Below are 13,977 nucleotides of genomic sequence, written 5' to 3' on the forward strand. Positions count from 1 at the left end.
TCATAGAAATTGAACTTGGTAAGCAAACACAATTGGGCTGTCAGCAAGATGCTCACAATGCAGTAGCCATACTCTCAAGAAAGAATGTTCAGATATAGGAGAGGAAAAATAGGCTTAAAGAAGAGAATGTGCACCTATTGGAAAACAATGAAAAGATGAACAACCCTTGACAAAAGAGTTGAATGTATTTCTTCGTCTCTTCCAGATGAGACAAGCAGGCATGCAGTGCAAGTTGATCGCAAGGCCAAAGCCATAGATTTTTGGGGCAACCAGCTCGGGTCACAAGGTGTGATAGTGATAAGAGATGATTTCTAAGTTCTAAAACATATCAGGGAAACCATCACCAAGTTGAGTGAGCTCCTTTCATCATTCAACCAACAATGTAAGCTATTGGATGAAGACATGAGTGTCTAGAGGAGGAAGCTTGATTTTGAACAATATATGTTGTGTATGGAGTTATTTTTGTTGGTGAAATAGGATCAATTAATCTATTATGTAACTTGTAATAGCACTTCTAGATGTTTATATGTTTTTCAAGTTACTATACGAATGAATATATATATATATATGTGTGTGTGTGTGTGTGTGATATAAAGAGAAATGCCTCTTTAAGAGACATGTCTCTTTAATATATTAACTTACATTAGCTATAGTTATAATACAATTAATATACCTTCAATATATATATATATATATATATATATATATCACTCTTAATATATGTTAATTATTTCATATATAATATGTCATATATTGTATATCTCATGTATACAATGTAATTTATCTAACAAAATTATAACATTAACACTCCCTCTTAATGAAGAAGGATAAAACATATAGATATTACACCATAGGTTAAATTTCAAGAATAATACATATAGGAAATCTTTGATTAGAAGATTTCTAGAATATGATATCATATAAGTATTGACCTATCAGAATATCAACTCATGATATTCACCAATTACTATTTGATATCATATTAGGTAACATGAGCATTGGCCTATCAAAACATCAATCAAATGATATTCACCAAGTACTCTGAGTAATGGCCTATTAGAACATCAACTAAATGATATTCACCAAGTACTCAATGTGGTAATGGCCTATCAGAATATCAAGGCAAGATATTCACCAAGTACCTAAAATATATCTATACAAACAACTTGTAGATAGTTAAATTAAAAACATCTAATACCTAGTTGTTGATTTATAAGATAAAGCCTTTCATGATTTATTTCAACATTTACACAAAATGTATATCATGATACAAGTTATTGTAAGGTCGCCACCTTTCAATAACTTCTCCTAATACAAGTGATAATCATTTAGAAGTCGTCACTTCTTCATGATGTACACAGGGACAGGCTCATACATGTATGACATCAAAGGTTTGCATGAAGTCTCCACGAATATTGTCATGTGTTGTCATCATAAAACATATCATAAAACAAGGTTTCTCCCTCTTAGTTTGATATCAACTTTTCTGACCTCTTAGCACAATGTTTTCTCTGATGAAGTGTCAGACTTCCTCTGAATTTGTTATTATCCTTCTAACCTCTTGGTAGCAAGTCATGTCATGCTTCCCTAGTTTAATGGGTATCCTGATAGCATAAGGCCTTACAACCTACATTCACGAGACTTTACCCCATGAATCATAGTCCTTTAGCTGTTATAGTTTCTAACTAGTGTTGAATCCATCAACAAGGTCTACTCCTTCTAAACCAAGATCATCAAAAGTTTGATTTAAGCATTTTTATTTTCTGCTCCCACTCTTTCTCCAAGGTTGCCTCTAATGAACTGTCAGACTCCCTCTCATAATCTCAATTATCAAGGATATTTGCTGCAAGAGCCTCACATTATCCAACATAAACATTAGATATTAATGAATCCTAAATCACAGCTTCTTTGAAGCTACTATCATAACATTGAGTTTGTACAATATTCGGTAGAATACCTAATGTACCAATCTTCTTTTCTTGCAAGAACATCCTCAGAGACAAAGAAAAAGATCAAAGCAAATTGCTCTTCATAGTAATTATAGAAATACAAAATAAGAGAGAGACTACAATGAGTAGATACATGCAATACCCGAGGATAATAAATACTTATCTGCACATCAAGAAGTTGCTCCAATGAAGGTCCATATGCATCAAATCAGGAAATGCCTCCATGTAAGAATTTGTCAAACAATTTGAGTACGTCTTTTGTGCTCCCATATAAGGATGGTTCAAATGGGAATAGAATATTGGTTATCATTCCCCCTTATAATGTTAGACTCCCACTTGTTTACCGTACAGGTAAAGAAAATGAACGCATACAGACAATAGAACATGAACAGCAGAGCTTATATTATTATTCGCAATAGTAGATGAATGATGCCTTACAATGATCCCAGACGGGATATAAATACTACCGCCGAACCTTCCCGAAGGAGTCCGTCGGCCACAATTTATTCTATCCGCTACAAACTATTTACCGACGACGTCGGCTACAGAATACAAAAACACCGCCAAACCGTCGGCTACAGAATACAAAATACCGCCAGAACCATCCAGTCGGCTAACACCATCCCCCCCAAAAAAAAGTCGTCTCCTGACGACTAACAAAATTAGGAGACAACTTACAGACCATAGAAGAAACTAGAGAGGAGGGGGCATCCCAGAAGTGTGCTGCTGGCAACGCAACTCATACACCTGCTCTGTCCTGATGCAGAGATCTGTCTGAATCTGAGAATTAACTTTGACGGCCTCCTTTAGAAGAAGTGCCACGTCCATGGCCTGCATCCTGGCTAACTACATCTCGTGCTCAGCTGCATCCTTTTCTCGAACCGCTGCCTCCGTACTTTGCTTAGCCACGTCCCTCTCCTGCACCACTGCTGCCAAATCTGCCAGTAGTGCTGCCCGCTCTGTGGCCCATGCTGCCTGCTGGTCGGCCAAGTCGGCGGCTAGCTTCTGTCTAGCCTCAATCTCTGCTGCCAATGATCTCTCTGCTGCAACCCTGTTCGCCTCCGCATGCTGACGACTGTAGTAAACATCTTTGTACAGTCCCACAATCTCATGTGCCAGCTTCATCATAGGGGTGTCACTGGGTCCCAACTCCGGCTCAGTGGCCCAATCTACCAACATCTCAGCTGTCTCCGTTGCCGGCCAGCCCCTATCTATAAAGCAAGTCTAGAATCGACGAGGGCAAATCCCACGAATATATGCTCTGATCAAGTGCCACTCCCTCCGCCGAGTCAGGGCCTGAATTGCCACATCGTAGCCCTTCTTCAATGCAGACTTCATAGTCCTGAGGTAATCCCGGCATCTGTCCTCATCTGACCCATAGTCCTCCTTGGCGAAGGCCTCCAATGACCATTCCGCATCACTGTTTTCCTCCTCATCAGCGAGAGCCTTGCCCACATCCGGTGCCGCCTTCTCTGCTGTTGGGGCAACCACGGCATGTGGCATTCCCTCCTCCTGAAGCTGAGGCTCTGGTACCGCTGGCCATGTTCCTGGATGCCTAGGAGACTGAATGGACAGACCCCACTTCACCGGAGTGAGTCGGAACTGCTACCTCAGAAACTCACTAGCTCTATCCATCACCTCTGGTTGGTCAACTTGCGCAAGCTCCATGTTCGCCTCCGGTACTGGTTGGGCTGAGTTGGCCTCTGCTAAAAATGATGATGAAACGGTGACCACTGCATCACAATCAATGACCAACCGAACCTGCGGCTCAGACTGTGGCGGTGGCAACTGTGCTCTCAGTGTGACTGCGATGGTGACAGCTGCTGGTACAACTGGAATCACCTCCGCTACAGCTGTCAGCAATGACTCGGCAACTATCCATGGAACGACATCCGTCACTGTCTGCAGAACCACATCCGTCATTGTTCGTGGGACATTATCTGTCAGTGCCTGTGGAACTACCTCCGTCACTGTCCGTGGGACATCTGCCTCTGCTGGAGGAGTCATAAGAACCGGGGCACGGCGCTGACCAAACGCCGGAATGACTATCGAAAAGGTAGTCAAGTGCGCTAAAGTTGACAGCTGAGGAGGGGTAAAGAATGTGGGCCCACTACCCGCTGTCTCACCATCAACTTCAGCCAATGTGCTCTCCTCTTCTTCCACGGACTCAGCCCCATCACTCATCGAAGTGCCCTCCCGTCCGCTATCTGCCTCTCCGGAAGGAGCCAATTCACGGAGTGCTTTCTTGTGACCTGCTGTTGATCCTCCTGTATCTAAGTGTCGCCAGTAGAATATGGGAGGCTCCCCGTCTGCCAACTTGCCCCTTGGAGGAGCCTCAAAGCCATCCATTGGAATCTGGCTAGCTGCAGCCTCTAGAAACAACCCGATGGCATGGTGCGGCATGAAAAATGTTCGGTGCTGAAGCGTCATGAATTCCTCCATCCTGTCGGCAAGTACTGAAGCCCAATCACATACCACTCCCTGCTTGATACCATTCATAAACACAATCTGCGGCAATGCGATATCTAAGGCCCGAATGGCACCTGTCAACCTGCTTTTGATGACGTCCATGATACAACGCCAATGACCCTCTCGAATAAAGTCTCTGCGAAGCCCTCTGCACTTTGTCCCCTGAACCGCTGTCTCCCTTTCCACGGGTGTAAGGTCCCTGCACACGAGAGCTATCCAATGCTCCTTCCGTTCCCGTGACAGTTTATGATTCCTGATTTCCACTTTCCTCCCATCAGGGCTAGGCATGCCGAAAACCCTAGTGAAATCCCTCGGTTTAAAAGATACTGACATCTGATGCTCTTTGTACAAGAATGTACTCATTCTGCTCCGGGCGCTATATGTCTTTATCAGAGTGCGCAATACTAATTCAAACAACCGGATGGAAAAAGTGGGAAGCTGAATAGCCCAATTTACCTGTGCCCAGATCAAAATTTGTTTAATTTGGTCTGCCTCGGGGGTCTCTTGCCACCACTTCCAGCATTCGCTTCCACTAAGACTCTCAAACTGGATAGTGAGATAGGTGAGTTCCTCCTTGGTTTTATGTTTCTTGCTACTAGAACCAGAAGGGCCTGCAACTCGAATCCCTGATGCCAAAACTCTTGAATTCTTCTCCATATTTGCCGCCAACTGACTCTTCCACGGCTTTCGCTTGCCCGCTAACTCCATGCAACAATGACTTATTCCTTCTTATATAGATTTCCCCTTGTCTGTTACACATGCAATCTCACCCCACGGAGGAGGTAAAAGAACGTGTCGTAGCAAATCCGACTATACCAGCACTCCTAGAAGGCAGCCAGTAACTTCCGGAATAATCTCAATCTTGGCGGAAAACCTCATGCGCTGGATGGAAAGACATGAGTGCAGCATCAGAGAACAACCAACGATGAATCCGCATCACTTCCGAGCAGAAGAAAAAAGATCGAAAATCAACTTTGAATGATTGTCATGCCCTCCCTTGAAGAGTTGCAGAGATCTTATAGTATGAAGACGACAAAAGATGAGGCAATAATCACACACATCCGGCAACGGCGCCAAATGTTTACCGTACAGGTAAAGAAAACGAACGCATATAGACAATAGAACATGAACAGCATAGCTTATATTATTATTCGCAATAGTAGATGAATGATGCCTTACAATGATCCCAGACGGGATATAAATACTACCGCCGAACCTTCCCGAAGGAGTCCGTCGGCCACAATTTATTCTATCCGCTACAAACTATTTACCGACGACGTCAGCTACAGAATACAAAAACACCGTCGGACCGTCGGCTACAGAATACAAAATACCGCCCGAACCATCCAGTCGGCTAACACCACTCTTATATTGTTGAACATAGAGGTATGCCAAAAAAGTTGCATACATTTGGACACACAACCTATCTCCTTGTAGCTCAAGCCACATTGGTGTGACTTTCGCAATGTGTCCCATGCCCATATGTTTGTTTACCATCATTTCTAAAAATAGTTATAATGCATCTTTGAGAAATGTGTAAGTTAATAGAATGTCCAACAAGACCAATATTGCCATGAATTATGACCATGATTCGAATTGTAGTTTGCTAATCATATAGTCCTTACAAATGAAGTTTCTCCTCTTGGAGGATACCTTTCTCCATTTCCAAGAAAGAAAGTCATTATCAATATGAACACCATCTAGACATCAATGTCATTCTACCAAATACATCCACTCCTGCTTATTCAGATCATTTTACAGTAACACTCAGCAATGGGTAAGTATGAATCACTTTGCATGCATAACATTGTTCCCAACCATAATCTCTAGTTCAGATCCATCACATTGATGGTTCCTATGCCCTTCTTAGCAGTCCCTCTTTGGCATGGGCAGAAAGAGTCAAAGGTTGTGGATTTTGAATCAACACCTACCAATAGCATCTTGCTTTCAGACTTCTATAATGACTATGTTTTCCTACAACCTTATCTATGGGCTCTGTTTACAACACTCGCTGATCTTGCTAGCATCTCTTGAATGCAAATAAGAGATCTGATTTTTGAAGACTTGCATGACATCAAATTATCTACGGATCATTGCCTCTTGATCTATCTTTGAGAATTGTACTATGATATCAACATTCAAGTCACTATTTCCATCTCCACATAGGGGCCCGTATGTGGATCTCACACTAAGAAATAGAGATCCTACGATGACTTGATCTGATTTTCTTCTCTTCTTCCACTATCAACCGTGATCACTTGGTAAGACGAGATTTTGAGCAGCTTCTCAATAAGCTTTTGATCTATGATACTGTCATCCACAAATCTAATCCTGTAGGTTATAATTCCATATATCATAATGTTCGTTCCACAAATGACACAATTTTTCTATTGAATAGATTCAACAACCCTTACAATAAGATAATGATTTATCCTCATCGATATAATATTATCTGCCATTCCATAGTAAAACTAATATAGACGTCTTGCCAGACTAAAAGTAATTATTTTGATCTTTCAAGCAAGTCGATATTGACTATCAAAAAAATGACCTTGTAATCTTCCGCATAGAGAATTAGAGTATTTGCCAATATGAAGGTGCAAATATCATGAAAGTGCATTATGCTAGTCTATACTTCGAGTCTCGCAAATATTTAATCCCCAAGTTTGGAGAAAAATATAACCCTTAATGGGATATAACTCAGGAACATTCAAGTCTTTGCAAGGAGTCTCTTATCACTTTAGACTAAAAAACAAACTTTCGTGATTCCAATGATTATTGAAGAGATGTGTCCAATCATGACATTATTATTAAGGCTTCCTACAAACTCATAATAATGCTTAATAATTGTGAGGTAAAGTGCTCGAAGAATTTTCACTCTGTCAATAATATCTGTCCCTCTTTCCTTCTATAATATTAATGATGTTTATAAAAAACCTATGCTCCACGGGGACGCGTTTCCTGCCTCTGTACCCTAGTACCCGTACCGGGTACGAAACGGGGACGCGGGTACGGATTTTGGCCGTACCCTGCGACGTCCCTTTTTTGAAGAATTCAGAAACGTCCCCGAAACGGCCAATTTTTTTGGGCAAGAAACTTGGGGACGGCCAGCAGTATCGGGGACAGTTTTGCCGTCCCCTATCCGTCCCCGAAACTGCTGGCCGTCCCCTTTTTTCCAGTCAATCTGGTAAAGGCAAACCATCCCCAAAAAAACATTTTTTCCTAATTTTTGTTGTTCGTGTGGCCCCTAGTCATCTTAAAGACATAATAACAATATGCAACCCATATTTGGTCTATTAAAACACTAACTCTTCTACTCATTTTTCGATTTAACATACTTGCTAAGAGGAAGGAAAAAAACATAAGAGCAGTAGCAGCAATGAGCAAAGATTGTGTTTAGTGAGGCAAGACTGCGTTCGGTATTTACTATTTACCAACTATTTTAGTTGGACTTCTCTTTATTTCATTCTGATTTCAGCATGATACTTGAAGCCTTTAGGCATTTTAATTTTTGCTATATATGTATGTGATATTGTTATAATGGAAGCACTTAGTATTTGCCATTTGATAATATTCCATGTATTTATCTTCTAAAATGTCTATGGTGAATGGTTTATCAATGTTATGATATACATATTTGAATTTTGTCTCTATAGTAAAAAAAATCCCCTATGTTTTTAATCGCCGTCCCCTGATGTCCCGTCCCCTAAATTTTGGCTTCGACCCGTACCCGTACCGGAAACACGTCCCCGTCCCCTAAAACGTCCCCGTCCCGGAAACTCCGTGGAACATAGTAAAAAACGTGATTTTTCTCAAACATCAAAGTCGTTCAATCTCCACTACACATCTTAAATAATTTCTTCCCAAAGATAAAGATAGTGATGCAGCATAGATATTTTACTCTAATAGCCGCCGATTTTGGCTAATATGACACAAGATGCAAAATTTTGTTGTACTTCTCTTACGTATAATCCATGTACAATCTATTTTATTCATTTATGCTCCACATCATTTCCCTACACACTTCAGCTGGTGCAATGACTTAACATGGGCTTCTCTTATCCGAAGTGGGTTTGACTTAGCTCGAGCCCCAAAGCGAGGACATAATGTACAACAAGCTTGAGTTGACATTCATTCTCCTCGTAGTTGGGAGTCTGTGCTAAATTTCTAAGAGGGAGATCTGACACCATATTTGATCTAACACCATGCTTATTCATTGGCTCTCACATCGATTTGTTACACACAATAGTCATTAAGAGAAGTATAATCTGGTCCCTGAAATTCCAACACAAAGACCATCAATTTCACCTTGGCACAAAGGCATCTAATACACAAATAGTGCACGCTTGTGAGAATTTGATTTCGTTAATCCTTGACATATAGAGCTGAAGGAGTATTGAACTCCCACATCTATTTACAATGGTTCCAGATCATTCACTTCTTCGCGCATGAATCTCCTATCATGTGTCTGGCTTTTTCTTAAGATCCCTAAAGACCAACCTGCTCTGATACCATGTTAGTGAAATAGGATCGATTAATTTGTTTTGTAACTTGTAATAGCACTTCTGGATGTTTATATGTTTCTCAAGTTACTATACAAATGAATATATATATGTGATATAAAGAGACATGCCTCTTGAAGAGACATGTCTCTTTAATATATTAACTTACATTAGTTATAGTTATAACACAATTAATATACCCTCAATATATTATAATGATTATATATATATATATATCACTCTTAATATATGTTAATTATTTCATATATAATATTTGTCATATATTATATATCTCATATATACAATATAATTTATCTGACAGAATTATAACATTAACAATTTCGTCTCAAGAGATGTGCTTTGATCACTTAGATTTGATGGTCAACAAGGAACAAGTCATTAAGGGAGTGGTGACAGAAGTGGAGGTAGTTGTGAACTAATTGCAAAGAATCTTGTTATGACATAGTTCGCAAGAGTAACTCAGCTAGAGCTTGAGGTGATAACTTTAATTTCAGCTCAGTTGACAAACTAACAAACTATAAGATTCTATTGAATCGTCTTCAAATCAACGTTGGAGGGTACAAAGAAGATGTTTCCAAAGGTGCAAGCATAATTCGCAAGACAACTGTCATTGCACAACACGCAGGTGCACTAGATCCTACAATTTCACATGAGTCTCTTCGCAAGTTTGAGGCTTTCATTGATGCCCTCTAAAGATAGTTCCTAATTATTGTGGACGTGTCATTTTTTACATGGTTTATATATGTGTAATTCTAATGACAGGTAATATGTACAATAAGAACAAGTTGTAAATGCAGGGTTATTTTCCCTGTATAGTAGCTACATATAATCGGATTGCAAAGAGCATATAATGATCGGATTACAAAGAGCATTAGGCCTTCTGATTTTAAATAAGTCAAATAGGATTTTGAATAAGTTAAAGATGGTTAAGGGTTTTCCTCACCTATAAAAGAAGTGGGTTGATTGTAAATTTTCATCTTTTGGTTTATGCAATAAGGCCATGGCGAAAACTTTTGTGACTTGAAAACTTTTTGTTTCTTAAATACAAAATTTCTGAATCGAATAAAAGAAGCAAGTGTTCTCAAACTTAGTGTTGTGGAGCTTGAGGTTGATTGATGTATTCTTATGTTGCACTAATCTAACCATCTTTGATTCGGCTTCTTGTTTGTTTTGTATAAATCCCTTGAGCGTTCAATTCGAGTATTTGAAGATTGTGTTGAAAAAAGGAGAATTGTTGTAACTGTTAGTGGATACAAATACTTAGAGCTGAAAGACTTTGTGCCTCAGTCGCAAGTAATTATATTTAAGTTTGTAAATTTTCAGTAAGAGACTGTGTGCCTTACTGTTTATTCGAATTACAGAATCTTCATTCAGAATAAGTACAGGAAAATTTGGTTTCCTGCAACTGTCCCACCTAGTATAAAGTAGATTGGTGTCTCTAGGTTTTGTTCTTACGTCAATCCCTAAGCAATAGATATTATCGTAGCAATAGGCACTTTTTGTTTAGTTTGAGAGTTATAATTATTTGTAAGTCAGTCAGGGTCAGGAAATAAGCTTCTCATTACACTTACCAATTGGGAGGGACAGCTGATATCTACCCCACATGTAAGGCTTAATTGATTGTTTGATTGGTGACAGTATTTGTATAACTTGAGTAAAACTTGATTGTCCTTGAAGTTTGATAATAGTCTCATTGTGATATGAATATCAGGATTTAACTGTGTGATTTTTGAGTCAAACTCGATGACCCATGTTTCATGAGTAGTGATTCAACATGAATCCATCTCTCATGAGAATAAATGGAACACTTAGCACTCATTGGATCTAGGTGATGCTCACAGGGGTGAAGCACTGGGACTTCCCGGGAGGTCACCCATCCCAGTACTACTCCAGCCTGAGCGCGCTTAACTACGGAGTTTCCTCCACAGTTAAACCCAAAGCTTGCAACCCCATTTGCAAAACCTTCACCAAGTGTTGTGCCTTATGAACCATTCATTAGAAAGCCCCTTAAGCTCATCAATTGATAAATAGGAGATGATTTCCACAGCTAGTCAAATTGTGATATGAATATCAGGATTTAACTGTGTGATTTTTGAGTCAAACTCGATGACCCATGTTTCATGAGTAGTGATTCAACATGAATCCATCTCTCATGAGAATAAATGGAACACTTAGCACTCATTGGATCTAGGTGATGCTCACAGGGGTGAAGCACTGGGACTTCCCGGGAGGTCACCCATCCCAGTACTACTCCAGCCTGAGCGCGCTTAACTACGGAGTTTCCTCCACAGTTAAACCCAAAGCTTGCAACCCCATTTGCAAAACCTTCACCAAGTGTTGTGCCTTATGAACCATTCATTAGAAAGCCCCTTAAGCTCATCAATTGATAAGTAGGAGATGATTTCCACAGCTAGTCAAATTTTGATATGAATATCAGGATTTAACTGTATGATTTTTGAGTCAAACTCGATGACCCATGTTTCATGAGTAGTGATTCAACATGAATCCATCTCTCATGAGAATAAATGGAACACTTAGCACTCAACAAATGTATCTGTATCTGCTATGAACATTATGATCATCAACAAATGTGGATTAAAAGAATTATAGTGAATCACAAGGCAATAGCATCCATTATCCCATAGCCCACAAGGTTACAGTTTCTGAAAGAAGTAAATAAGTCACAAATTCTCCCTGAGATCGATCATTATGATAAGCTTAAGACACATAACAGATGAACAAAAATGCCTCTGGAGAAAAAGCTAAATGCTCTAATGCAGATAAACAGAGAAAATATGCTCAAAAAATTCAAAGTCTGCATCTGAATCCTCTTTTCTAGTTAATTCTATGCAGCCTTTTAGAATCTACTAATGCTTATGCATATTTTACATAATGTAATACAGTATATTTCCATGTGTCTACACATCTGCCACTTAGGTAAGATAATTCAACAATTTCAGGACTGGCAAATATGCTAAATATTCAGGCATGCCCTGTACACATTAACGATTATTTTGATGCATGTGCTCCCTTGTGACCAAGCTTGAAAATCAAAATCAATCTTTAATTGAATGAAAATATGCTATTTTGATGCATGTACTCCCTTGTGTCTAAGCTTGAAAAATGAAAAGCAATCTTAATTGAATGAAAATATATTTTGATTCATGTGCTCTCTTGTGTCTAAGCTTGAAATAACAAAAGCAATCTTTATTGAATGGAAAAATGCATGTTTAAGATTAAAACAATGAATCTTATCCAGCACAAGTCCCAGTCAGTCACAAAAGGAGAAAGCTTTTTTGCAAATTCTTCCATTTTACTTCAGATATATCCAAACAGCCAGGATTTGGTAAAATAAAATACAAATTTGAAACTAGACTTTTTCTCTGGAGATCACTGTTGCCAGATACCTTCTTAATCCACTTCAAAGTAAATATTAATTATTTTCAGCTTTGGAACTAAAAAAATTACCACTGTATCTTATTGGTATGTGCATCAAGGGAGGCAATCTGTTCTATCTGAGAATTATGGTGCATAGAAACTTCAGGAATTCTCCACAAAGCAGCACCATAATTACCACCTGCAAATATTCACCAAATCCAAAATATCTCAGTACAAATAACCTAACAATTCCATTTAAGATTACCAGGATCTCATTCTTGTTCTGCATTCTGAAATGGGCAAGGAAAAATAGAATACATCACGCATATCAAACTCCAACATCTATTTTTTCTTATCATTTCCAACTCAAAAGTAACAGATTCCTTTTGAAATACCGCATGCCAAATAATATTATTGGTATCAAAACCATGCCCCATGGAGAAAATTGTAGAAAGGATAACCAAAGCCCAATTCAGAAAAGAGAAATTTTGGAGAGGGAAGGCAGGGAGGAGGGAAGAAGACCATCATAGGTAGTACGTTCTGAAGGCCAAGTTAACTATAGCTTTGTAATAAATCTACACTAAAGTACAACTGATTTAACAGAAGCCTAACCCTTGATTAATGATGCAGGGCACCTAGTACCAGAGGAACACTACCAGGACAATAAGTAATTGTCATAAGGTTTTTGAGTCTATGTTAGTCTATGAGGTCATTTTGATGTAATAAGAATCATTTTAGTGTCATTTCAAGTCATTGTGTAAGGCAAATGTAAACATTTGTACAAAATATCCCAACAAGGTCCTAGTTGGTATTAGAATATTGTAATGTTCTTATCTTAGTTAGTCAGTAGTTTATTACATAGTTTCTATTCCATCTTTAGTTCACAATTGTTTCTTTTAGAAACATCGTCTTTGTAAATCTATATAAGGAGCTTTCATCTCCTTTGTTTAATACAACTACGTTAACATCGATTTACCATAACAGTTGGGTCAAGAAGGTCAAAATGTGCAAAAATGCCCAAGGAAGGGTAAATTTGATTAATATGGCTATTTGAGTCCATCTTAAGGTGACTGAGGTGTCCATGCAAAGCTGTGGTAAGTTAGGAGTTCAGACTCAAAAGTTGTCTTATTGTCGTAAAAAGTTGTAATGCCAAAATGCATAAAATGTTGTCAAAAGTTGTCAAATTATGCATTCCAGTCGTAGAAGCAGTTAGATCAGTTGAGAAACTGATGGAAGGCTATAAAATCTAATGTTTGGTCTAATTCCAAGCAGTGGGGAAGTCTGGAGGATAGGTTTGTGAGACACATCTTTGTTGCCTCCCAACTGTCACACTAAATTCTGCAATTTTTGTTGACAGGAGTTTAAGCATCATCTTGGGAGCTAATCTTCATAGAATGGTGGTTGAAGAATTATGAAATAAGGGTTCTCCTATGTAAATCATTTTTAAAAATTTAGTTTGAAGATCCAATGGGTAAATTTAATGTGATTGTTCAATATTCTAGTTGGTTCACTGTGACAGCCACGTTTGTCCTGTTCCAAGATGCTTTTCAGCTGGCAATTAGATTGGATGGGTTCTAAAATGTATTTGGATTTGTTTTTTAATGAATTAACGTTGTTTTGAATCCAATTAATCACTAGCTGCGGATCATAGAAGAATA

At 38.8% G+C, this 13,977-nt stretch overlaps 1 protein-coding gene across 1 annotated transcript in view; it reads right to left on the bottom strand.

Moving 5' to 3' along the window:
* The window catches only part of LOC149566136 (Transducin/WD40 repeat-like superfamily protein), a 231,022-nt gene that overhangs the window by 131,738 nt on the left and 85,307 nt on the right, over positions 1-13,977 (bottom strand). The window contains exon 4 of the mRNA XM_089819565.1: positions 12,410-12,518. Coding sequence (XP_089675691.1) covers positions 12,410-12,518 — 109 coding nt within the window. The remainder of the gene's footprint in view (positions 1-12,409; positions 12,519-13,977) is intronic.

Source organism: Cupressus sempervirens, chromosome 3 (genome assembly GCF_028749045.1).
Source record: "Cupressus sempervirens isolate cs-2001-9-10 chromosome 3, ASM2874904v1, whole genome shotgun sequence".
Classification (NCBI taxonomy): Eukaryota; Viridiplantae; Streptophyta; class Pinopsida; order Cupressales; family Cupressaceae; genus Cupressus; species Cupressus sempervirens.